Genomic DNA, 12,150 nt, shown 5'->3' with positions numbered 1-12,150 from the left:
CAGTGATTCACTTACCAACGGTGGCAAGAAAGATTGTAAAATGTGGCCAAACTCACTTAAATGTCTTGACTTAGTAACAGAAAATTTGGGCTCAACTGTGGTCATAGGTCCGTAAGGCTGTCAAATGGGGCCAAACTCACTTAATGACTGCCTTGTTTAGCAATGGGACATTTGGGCTCAATTGTAAGTTGTCGTAAATCGAGGACTACCTGTAAACAGGGTGTCCAGGGGGAAAGCATTTTGAAATTCCCTGATATTTCCTTGACATTTCCCTGTAACTTGCGATCTAGTTAAGGCGCGTCATAGATGACGTCATATCAAACGGCTAAGCCGTGGAGAAATATCGGTTGTTGCCACAGTTATGCTCATTTTTGCTTGACTCTGCCAGACAGTGCGATCCGTTGGGGGTTTTTTGCATTATTTTCCTCTGACTTTTAAACATTTCAATATAGTTTGGTTTTCCCCCCTGATTTATTCCGTTTTTTTCCACGAATTCCCTGATAATTCCAAGATATTTCCCAAACTGCCGATTTCCCTGATAATTCCCTGATTTCCAGGTTTGCTGGACACCCTGTGTATATCTTAATGTTGTTCCATTAAGCTACGATAATTTCTGTCGGTAATTCTCCGAGTCTTCGGAGAGGGGCAGCATACTAATCTAATAAATTATTATTATTATTATTATTATTATTATTATTATTATTATTATTATTATTATTATTTCAATACAACACAGCAAACGAGATCACTATGCTGGATTTCGTATTTCATCACCAGTCAGGCGCTTCCCAAGCACCTAGGACTGCGTGATGTAGCGGCGAATTATGTTTGCCGATCTCAGTAAAGTGGCCTTTTGCAATTGACAGATGGAGATTTTGTCAATTCCGATGGTTTTCAAATGTCCACCGAGATCCTTTGGCATTGCACCCAGCGTGCCAAGTACCACTGGGACCACTTTCACTGGCTTATGCCAGAGTCGTTGCAGCTCGATTTTTAGATCTTCGTATTTCACTAATTTCTCTAGCTACTTCTCCTCAATTCTGCTGTCTCCTGGGATTGCGATGTCGATGATCCATACTTTCTTTTTCTCCACAATCACAATGTCTAATGTGTTATGCTTCAGAATCTGTTCAGTCTGAAGTCGGAAGTCCCACAGTAGTTTTGCTATTATTATTATTATTATTATTATTATTATTATTATTATTATTATTATTATTATTATTATTTCTAGAAACTGCAGTTTGGAGAAATCTCACCAAGATCTCCATCCAGCATCCCAAAAGTTGTCTCAGTAAACCAACTACATTTAGCCCTACTACCCGTATCTACTCCTACAACACTGGACCAGAGCTAATAAGTAGAAGCCTCTAAGCTAGTAAGCATCCTCCCCCTCTCTTCCTCTTCCCTCCCAAAATGCTAGTCCAATAAACCAGGGGTCTCCAAACTCAGCCACTTTAAGACTTGTGGGCTCAAGCAAAGCTGGCTGGGGAATTCTGGGAGTTGAAGTCCACAAATCTTAAAGTGGCCAACTTTGGAGACTCCTGAAATAAAGCAAAGACAACAGTTTTTTAGCCTCGTAAAAAAATAATAATATGTACCCGACAAGCTAAATCCAGACTGGTGCAAATTCCTCACAGGCGGAGCTTGCTGTTTCGCCGGGGAAGTTTTGGCTGAGGAAGCTGGCGTGACCGTTTTCGGTGTCACCGATACTTCGCAAACAGGGCCGTCGTACAAACCGCGTGGCACACCCCTCAATTCAGCCAGCTTGGGGGAAAAGCGATGTCGAGGCAGAGAGGAAGAAAAGAAAGAAAAGAAAGAAAAGGAAGAAAAGAAAGAAAAGAATTATTATTATTTCAATACAACACAGCAAACGAGATCACTATGCTGGATTTCGTATTTCATCACCAGTCGGGCAATAAATAATCCAGTTGCTTTCACATGGATCCTATACATCAGTGGTTCTCAACCTTTCTAATGCCGCGACCCCTTCATACAGTTCCTCATGTTGTGGTGACCCCCAACCATAAGTCTAGCACCAATTCTCCCAACAGAACTTTAAGCTGATTGGCAGGAAGGTCAGAGGGACACCCCTCCACTGTAAATGCCTGCTTGGTCGGATTATAAAAATATGTTCCAAGGCACCAGATTAAAAGCTTTAGTTCTTAACACCATGGGAAATTTGCCTTTTCTCATGGTTTAGACCAGTGATTTTCAACCTTTTTTGAGCCGCGGCACATTTTTTATATTTACGAAACCCTGGGGCACATTGAGCGGGGGGGGGGAAGGGGGGCGGCTAAAAAAAGTTTGGACAAAAAAATTCTCTCTCTCTTCCTCCCCTTCACTCTATTTTTTTCTCCCTCCCTTTCTCTCCCTTCCTTCCTTTCTCTTCCTTCCTTCCTCTTTTTTGCTCTCTTTCTCTCTCCCCCCCTCCCTCTGTCTTTCTCTCTCTCTCCTTCCCTCCCTCTCTCTCTCTCTTGCTTTCTTTCTCTCTCTCTTGTTCTCTTTCTCTCTCTCTCTCTCTTTCTTGCTTTCTCTCTCTCTTGCTTTCTTTCTCTCTGAGCTTCGTGGCACACCTGACCATGTCTCGCGGCACACTAGTGTGCCACGGCACACTGGTTGAAAAACACTGGTTTAGACGACCCCTGTGAAATGGTCATTTGGCCCCCAAGGAGGTTCTGACCCCCAGGTTGAGAGTCACTGCTATACATCTTTCCTTCCCTTCCCAGTTGAAGTCCACAGGTCTTTAAACGCAGGGGCGGGTTGTACTTACCATTCACTACTGGTGCGCATCGCGCCAGTGCCTTGCGCACAACCATCCATGCGGCCTCTTGCATTATTTCAGTTCTCTGCTCATGCACAAAGTACAAGTTTACTTCTGCGCATGCGCAGAGAGCCAAAAAACATGATTTTTTTTAAAAAAGATGGTAGCCTGACAAAGACAACACCGGAGTCATCGCGCCGACATTGTGCAAACCACGGGGCCCTACTGGAAAAGCACTCCCACCACTGCTTAAACCTGCTAAGTTGGGACACTGGCTGGGGGATTCTGGGAGCTGAAATCCACAAGTCTTAAATGTTTCCTAAGTTGGAACATCCCCCACCCACATCCCAGGTTTTAAATAGTTCTGCTTATGATCTCCTTAATATAGATAACACAGTACAGTGGTACCTCTACTTACAAACTTAATTTGTACTGTGACCAGGCTCTTAAGTAGAAAAGTTTATAAGGAGCAATTTTTCCCATAGAAATCAATGTAAAAGCAAACAATGCGTGCAATTGGGGAAACCACAGGGAGGATGGAGGCCCTGCTTCCTCCCAGGAGATTCCTAGAGAGGCCCCATGGAGGCTTCTCCCTGCCTTTTCTGGTTACAGTTTTGGAGGCTCGGGTTTGTAAATGAAAAATGGTTCTTGAGAAGAGGCAAAAAAATCTTGAACACCCAGTTCTTATCTAGAAAAGTTCGTAAGTAGAGGCGTTCTTAAGTAGAGGTACCACTGTACCTTCAGAAGACCATGACAGGCTACTTCAAAGTCTTCTGCTCCCCTAAACTCATGTGCTTGTGAGACAACCAATAGCTGGTGGAGAAACATCAAAAGCTTACCAGACCTTGTGCAAAATGTTGGTCTCTGAGGACATTTGCCCCAAGGAGACAGACTTAGATGTCCAAAATTTAAGGAAACTTTTGACATTGTGGGACTTTGTACAAAGCACATTTGTTAACAGATCCCAAATCAGAAGCATCAAAAGAATACATGGAAGACCAAGTGCAGTCCTGGATTGCAAGACAGAAAAACCTCCCCCACCTCCCCATCAAGAACTGCATCATTTTATCATTAAATACAGTATTTCTACAATGGTTCGGAGAAGCAGGCTGCATATTTTGAGATATTAGAAACATAGACACATAGAAGACTGACGGCAGAAAAAGACCTCATGGTCCATCTGGTCTGCCCTTATACTATTTCCTGCATTTTATCTTACAATGGATATATGTTTATCCCAGGCATGTTTAAATTCAGTTACTGTGGATTTACCAACCACGTCTGCTGGAAGTTTGTTCCAAGGATCTACTACTCTTTCAGTGAAATAATATTTTCTCACGTTGCTTTTGATCTTTCCCCCAACTAACTTCAGATTGTGTCCCCTTGTTCTTGTGTTCGCTTTCCTATTAAAAACACTTCCCTCCTGAACCTCATTTAACCCTTTAACATATTTAAATGTTTGGATCATGTCCCCCCTTTTCCTTCTGTCCTCCAGACTATACAGACTGAGTTCATTAAGTCTTTTCCTGATACGTTTTATGCTTAAGACCTTCCACCATTCTTGTAGCCCATCTTTGGATATTAACCAATATTTTCTCAGCCTAAAGATTGGAAATTTGAGCCCAATCTCATAATTCTTGGCTATACCTCCATACATTTCCAACCACCTAATCAAAATGATCCGGTAGTTTCCAATAAAATCGATCTTCAAATGTGCCCAACTGTCCTTTTACCAGACTCGTTTTGTATTTATTTTATAATTTGTAAGACCAGATCCATAAAGATGGTGACGATTCAAGCTACTTACCCTGCTTCTTGCCTTGATACGTTTGTAAACAAAGTCAGGGAAAGGTTTCCTAGGAATGTATCGGCCAGACCCTTCAGTTACATGGAGATTACCATCCTCCAGTACGATTTTTCCTTGGCTGATGACAACTAAAGGAGACCCACGACACTCCATGCCTTCGAAGATATTATATTCCACATTCTGGAAGACAGAAGAAGACCGGTCCACAGTTGATGAGAATCTGGCCTCAAGGAAAATTGAGATGCTACTTACCACCCACAAAGAGGTGTTTATTTATTTATTTATTTATTTATTTATTAGATTTGTATGCTGCCCCTCTCCGTAGACTCGGGGCGGCTCACAACATATAGTAATACCTTGTTTTACAAACTTAATTGGTTCCGGAACGAGGTTCTTAAGGTGAAAAGTTTGTAAGACGAAACAATGTTTCCCATAGTAATCAATGGAAAAACGATTAATGCGTGCAAGCCCAAAATTCACCCCTTTTGCCAGCCGAAGTGCCCGTTTTTGCACTGCTGGGATTCCACTGAGGTTCCCCTCCATAGGAAACTCCACCTCCGGACTTCTCTGTTTTTGCAATGCTGCAGGGGAATCACAGCAGGGGAATACCAGCATCGCAAAAACAAGCGCTTTGCTGGCAATGGAAGTCCGGAGGTGGGGTTTCCCAGCGAAGGGAGCATCCATGAAATCACAGCATCGCAAAAACACAGAAGACCTCGAAGCCCCACCTCCAGACCTCTGTGTTTTTGCGATGCTGCGATTTCACTGATGCTGCAGGGGAATCCCAGCAGCGCAAAAATGGGCGCTTCACTGGCAACGGAAGTCTGGAGGCGGGGCATCCCAGCGGCGGTGATGGGTTTGTAAGGTGAAAATAGTTTGTAAGAAGAGGCAAAAAAATCTTAAACCCCGGGGTTGTATCTCAAAAAGTTTGTATGACGGGGCATTTGTAAGACGAGGTATCACTGTACAATAAAACAATTCACAACAAATATAATAAATTTAAAAAAATTTAAAACCCCATTATTAAACCAGACATACACACAGACACACCATACATAAATTGTATAGGTCCGGGAGAGGGGGGAATGCCTCAATTCCCCCATGCCTGACGGCAGAGATGAGTTTTAAGGAGTTTACGGAAGGCAAGGAGGGTGGGGGCAGTTCTAATCTCCGGGGGGAGCTGGTTACAGAGAGTCGGGGCCGCCACAGAGAAGGCTCTTCCCCTGGGACCCGCCAGACGACATTGTTTAGTCGACGGGACCCGGAGAAGGCCAACTCTGTGGGACCTAATCGGTCGCTGGGATTCGTGCGGCAGAAGGCGGTCCCGGAGATATTCTGGTCCGATGCCATGAAGGGCTTTATAGGTCATAACCAACACTTTGAATTGTGACCGGAAATTGATCGGCAACCAATGCAGACTGCGGAGTGTTGGTGTAACATGGGCATACCTAGGGAAGCCCATGATTGCTCTCGCAGCTGCATTCTGCACGATCTGAAGTTTCCGAACACTTTTCAAGGGTAGCCCCATGTAGAGAGCGTTACAGTAGTCGAATCTCGAGGTGATGAGGGCGTGAGTGACTGTGAGCAATAAGTCCCGGTCCAAATAGGGCCGCAACTGGTGCACCAGGCGAACCTGGGCAAACGCCCCCCTTGCCACAGCTGAAAGATGGTTCTCTAATGTGAGTTGTGGATCGAGGAGGACGCCCAAGTTGTGGACCCTCTCTGAGGGGGTCAATAATTCCCCCCCAGGGTTATGGACGGACAGATGGAATTGTCCTTGGGAGGCAGAACCCACAGCCACTCCGTCTTATCCGGGTTGAGTTTGAGTCTGATTATTGTAAGATTGAAAATAAATAATTTTCCTCGTGGGTTAGACATGCTATCATATACATAAATTAAAATTGGACAAAAATCCAATAAGAGGTTTATTTTACAATCTGGAAAAAAATTGTACTTGTAAAAATTTGTTTCTACCTTTTACTCTTTATACATTTTGAATTGAAGTATATATATTTATTTTTATGAGACATGGAGTTAAATTAATAGAGCATGAAAAAACCCGACATGGAAAACCGCAAACTGTTTATTATGTAGAGTTATATATAAAACATAATAAGGAAAGAGAGAGAGAGCAAGGTACCTCTCTAATTTTTTAGAATTTGTATGTACTTGTGTCTGCTTTTTGTATTATGTACTTGAATTTATATTGTTTAATAAAAATTTAAAATAATTTAAAAAATAAATTTAAAAAATTTAAAAAAGGATCCTTCTAAACTGGCTAAGGTTATTTCTGGAAGCTGAATGCGAAAGCCTGGCTGACAGCCAGGAAGATGTGGCAGACAGCCAGGAAGACATGGCAGACAGCCAGGAAGACGTGGCAGACAGCCAGGAGGACGAGGCCACTGGTACGCAGGATTCAGCAGACAGCCCAGGGGATTTGACATACAGTCCCTCAGACAGTCTTTCGTCTCTGGATTCTTCTGCAGATCAATATATTGTTCTGCATAGCAAAAGAGCTATGCAGAGAAGGGATCAACTGAAGGAGTATTACAAGTCATCATTGTAGCACCTGGGCTGGGTGTGGTTCTTATACTGAGGGCTGGGTGTGGTTTCCTTAATGAGGGCTAAAGGGATAAAAGGGAACAGAGGCCCAAGGCAAAACTGTGGCTGTTTATCTGTGTTGTTTTGTGGTTCCTGCTCTGAAGTTTCGGTTCCGTGCCGTTGGAGTTTTCAACCCAGCTTTTTCAGACAAGTGGAAGGTGAAAACTCTGGGATTTGCTGTTTGCTTCAAAGATTCAAAGGACTCCTGAAACGTCTTTGCTCATTCCAGGTTGTCTTTGTTTGTTTTTTCCTGTGTTTTTGTATGTGGCTGAAGTAAGCCTTGCACTATCATTGTTTTTGGACACTAAGAACTGTTTTGAGTAACCCTTCTTTGTTTATTTAATACAAGTTTGCTGATTAGCAGAGCACGTGTGTGTTTGATTTCTTTTCCTTGGACTATTACGCATTGCCTGAGCCAGTCAGGCAGAACAGAAGTCAGCTTGAAACCCAGCACCTGCTGTTTAGCCTTACCACAACATACACATTTTGGTTTCAAAATACTTTACATTCTTAATGCATTCAATATGTGTTATATTCCAATATATTTCAACTTTGCATTCTTTCAGGTTTTGCAACCGAACATTGATCACCCAGAGGTACCCAACTGCATGATGGAATTTCCTTGTGAAAGGAGAGATTTTAGAGAGATGGTCAACATTGATGGTCACCCTAAATCCTTGTCTAGTAGAAATAACGGTGTCTTTGTAGTGGAGGGAAGAAGATTCATAAGCAGAAAACATAGAGAACTAAATTTCTAAAAATTGCCTGGGCTTTTCGCCAGTAGCTCTTGTTTGTTTGCCCTTGTCTCTCTTCTCTTTTTTTCCCGCAAGGCCAAAGAAGCAGAAAATTCTCCTATCAAATTGTCTAAAATGTCAATTACAACTGTGTCTCCGCTTCTATTGCAGATTTTCTAAGAATGCCCTGCTCCAATTTTACCAGACAGACAGGAGAATCACTAAACCGAATCTCAAAAATTATTTTCAATCTGATTAGTGTTCGGGTAAATCGATAAATGCAATGCAATTATGTTTACAAAGAGACTTTTGTATTTATTAAAGATAAATGCCCAAATCTGAAAAGGAGTGAATGTAAATTCAAATGCACGAATGCAGTTCTAAGCCTATTGAATTTCACTGGTGCAGTCTTGCAGATAATTCAAGGAGTTCTTTCTGCATTCACATAATATAGATTATCAAATGTCAGGAGAGAAAAAACACCCCCATTTTCAACCCTCCACAAATTGGTGCATTCCTTTCTTCTTTTTAATACCCCGAAAAAAACTTCAAACAGATAATCTGTCAATGTTTCTTTTTTTTCCCCCTTTAGCCTTTTCCTCCCACTGGTTAACAGATGTTACCCATATATATACATACAGAATATAGTTTGTCACTATAGATTGACACATACAGAATATAGTTTGTCGGCTATGGATAAATTAACTGCCTTGGAAATGGCCCTGGGTTGGGCCGAGAGGCAAAAAAAGGAGCTGTGATTTTCCTTCAATATATCAGGGTGATTCGACACAAAAAACATGTAACCCTTCCCTGGTACAGAGCTGAAGGGATTGGATACTGTAGCCTAGAGGTTAATTCTCTGCCTTACAAGGAAAAGGTTGCAAGTTCAAGTCCCAGTGAGGGTACGGCTAGCTGATGAGGCCAAAATAAGGCTGAAATAGATCTATCCTAGTCTCCCTTAATTTCCAAATTCAGCAAACACACACACACACACACACATATATTAATTAGAGTTGAAAGGGACCTTACAGGTCATCAAGTCCAACCCCCTGCTCAAGCAGGAAACCCTACACCTCCCCAGCCAGATGGCAGTCCAATCTCCAGAGTTGCCAAGCTTGGGCTGGCGAGGTTTTCATTATCTGTCAAGATAAGGCAAAGTTCGGGTTGTGATCTTGATTGAACCAGCAGTGTGGGAGAAGACAAGTATGTATCTCAAAGCACTTTCCCTGCAACCATCCGGGGAGGTTTGACTGATACAAGTAAAGTTTGATTTAGACTTGTCTGCAACTGGGCATGGATGGCGTGGATGGGTAAACACAGGTTTTATGTGTCATCTGGTGATAGGCATCCAGCATGGTGACTCGTTGATCTGGGTTCCTGTTGGTTCTTTGTTGAGTGCCACTACCCAGAATTTATTTATTTACTTATTTGGACAGATTTCTATGCCGCCCTTCTCCGCAGACTCAGGGCAGCTTATAACAAAGGAATAAAATACAGTACAATATAATAAGTGAAACCCAACCTAACACTAAAACTAAGAGTTAAAACCCAGAGGAAGAGCCTTCTCTGTGGCGGCCCCGACCCTCTGGAACCAACTCCCCCCAGAGATTAGAATTGCCCCCACCCTCCTTGCCTTTCGAAAGCTGCTTAAAACCCACCTCTGCCGCCTGGCATGGGGGAACTGAGATATTCTTTCCCCCTAGGCCTTTACAATTTTATGTATGGTATGTCTGTATGTATGATTGGTTTTTATATAATGGGTTTTTAACTGTTTTTAGTATTGGATTTTGTTATATACTGTTTTATTGCTGTTGTTAGCCGCTCCGAGTCTGTGGAGAGGGGCGGCATACAAATCCAATAAATAAATAAATAAATAAATAGTATAAAAACCATTCATTCAACAACAACCATCACACAATTTTATCTACGACTGGAACAAGATCCAAGGCTTCCCTGAAGCCTCCAGATTGCAAAAAACAGCACAACGAGCAAACAGGAAGTCTGTTTTTCTGAACTTCCGGTTTTGCCCATTGGGTGTTTTTTATTTAACTCCAGGGTTTTCCCAATGCCCAAAATCAGCAGGCTAGTGCGCGCATACACACTGGAGCTAACATAGAGCAACACTCCGCGTGCCCTCTGATATCGCTCTGCGTTGCCACCTGTGGCACGCATGCCACAGGTTTGCCACCATGGCCCTATAGGTTATAGGGTTATAGATAAATTTATAGGTAAATTTATAAATTTATAGATAAATTTATCAGGAAATGATGTGATTAACAGCATGCCGCCCCCTAGGTTTTCCCAAAGCAGACCGTCATTTTCAGCAGTATCCTGCCCTAGTTTTTAATCCGCAAACTTACGATGTTATGCGTCTTGGCTGAGATGGTCTTGACGCTGTCAGGATCCCAGATCACCAGGTCAGCATCAGATCCCACTGCAATGCGCCCCTTCCGTGGATACAGGTTGAAGATCTTGGCAGCTGTGGTGCTAGTGACAGCAACAAACTGGTTCTCATCCATTTTGCCAGTAACCTAAATCGAAGAAAAGGATGGTCACAGTGGGGGAAAAATGACAGCAGTGGAGGGGAGGGATTAATGGGGTTATTAAAGAAATAGCTTAGAATAAAATTCTTTATTGGCCAAGTGTGATTGGACACACAAGGAATTGGTCTTTGGTGATTGTTGGTTATGACCTTTAAAGCCCTACATGGCATTGGAGCAGAGTACCTCCGGAACCACCTGCTACCGCACGAATCCCAGCGACCAATAAGGTTCCACAGAGTTGACCTTCTCTGGATCCCGTCGACTAAACAATGTCGTTTGGCGGGCCTCAGGGGAAGAGCCTTCTCTGTGGAGGCCCCGGCCCTCTGGAATCAACTCCCCCAGGAGATTAGAGTGGCCCCCACCCTCCTTGTCTTTCGCAAACTACTCAAGACCCACCTTTATCGCCAGGCATGGGGGAGTTGAGACATCTTCCCCCAGGCTTTTATATTTTATGTTTGGTATGTATGTGTTGTTCAGTTTTTAAATATGATAGGGTTTTATATGCTTTCTTGTTTAATATTAGATTTGTTTTGCTATAACATTGTTCTTATTATTGCTGTGAGCCGCCCCGAGTCTTCGGAGAGGGGCGGCATACAAATCTAATAAATTATTATTATTATTATTATTATTAATTATTATTATTATTATTAATTAGATTTGTATGCCGCCCCTCTCCGAAGACTCGGGGCGGCTCACAACAGTAATAAAAAACAGTATAACAATGGGACAAATCTAATAATAAAATACATAAAAACCCCAACAATTAAAAACCATACAGCACATCCACACCAAACGTGAAATAAAATAAGCCTGGGGGAGATGATGATATGCTCTCAGTGTTCATAAAATAAAAGATACACTTAATGATTGTCATAGAGGTCAAACAAGCAATCAGGAAACAATCAATATGAATAAAAATCTTAGGATACAAGCAGCAAGTTACGGTCATACAGTCATAAGTGGGAGGAAATGGATGATAGGAATGATGAGAAAAAACTAGCAGTAACAGTAGTTCAGGCATAGTAAATAGTGGTCATCCCTGCCCATTCTGTTCTGAGAGAGGGAGGGATGTCAAGTTGCCTGCAAAAGGAATTTATTTTGTTGACCTACACCTGATTCTTTGGCTCTATCTGCAACTGAACTCAATTGAACCCAGCTACAAATTTGTTCTAAGCAAACAAAGTCTACTAAGTGGAGAAAGACTGCTTTCCCTTCTGAAATGCTTCTCAATGCCCCTTTTCTTTCCATGGGTTGAGATCCCTTTGGCCTGATGACTGTCTAGACACCCCATTCCCACATTATCACTACAGCTGCAGGGTAGATGAATGCTAATCACAATGCGATCCCAAATGATAGTGTTCTATCGAAGCAAGGGAGAATTCCTAAAAGTTTTGATCCTGATCTGAACATCCAAGTTTATTCCCTAGATGTCAATGGATTCATGTTTATCTGTAGCAATGTTCCTCAACTAAGTTGCCACTGGAAAGCTGCCAATCTGTGACTGCAAGGGGCTTGGTTACAAATGGTTGACATGTTTAACTAAAACTGGTAGACTTAATCCCAAACCAAACCAACAATGAGCTGTTAATCTAATCTTCCATAGCTTCTTCTCTGGCAACATTACACTACTAACCAGAGCATACAAAACATTCGCTAGACCAATTCTCGAATACAACTCACCTGTGTGGAACCCGCACTGCATAT

At 42.4% G+C, this 12,150-nt stretch overlaps 1 protein-coding gene across 4 annotated transcripts in view; it reads right to left on the bottom strand.

Moving 5' to 3' along the window:
• Positions 1 to 12,150, bottom strand: part of DPYSL2 (dihydropyrimidinase like 2) — a 162,356-nt gene that overhangs the window by 55,011 nt on the left and 95,195 nt on the right. For all 4 annotated transcript variants that reach the window (XM_070765804.1, XM_070765805.1, XM_070765807.1 and 1 more), the window contains 3 exons: positions 10,264 to 10,434; positions 4,569 to 4,748; positions 1,599 to 1,764 (listed from right to left, as the gene is read on the bottom strand). In XM_070765804.1, coding sequence (XP_070621905.1) covers positions 1,599 to 1,764; positions 4,569 to 4,748; positions 10,264 to 10,434 — 517 coding nt within the window. The remainder of the gene's footprint in view (positions 1 to 1,598; positions 1,765 to 4,568; positions 4,749 to 10,263; positions 10,435 to 12,150) is intronic.

The sequence above is a fragment of the Erythrolamprus reginae genome, chromosome 12 (genome assembly GCF_031021105.1).
Source record: "Erythrolamprus reginae isolate rEryReg1 chromosome 12, rEryReg1.hap1, whole genome shotgun sequence".
In the NCBI taxonomy this organism is placed as follows: Eukaryota; Metazoa; Chordata; class Lepidosauria; order Squamata; family Dipsadidae; genus Erythrolamprus; species Erythrolamprus reginae.
The sequence above is the reverse complement of the archived record's forward strand: the minus strand, read 5'-3'. Positions and strand labels throughout refer to the sequence as shown.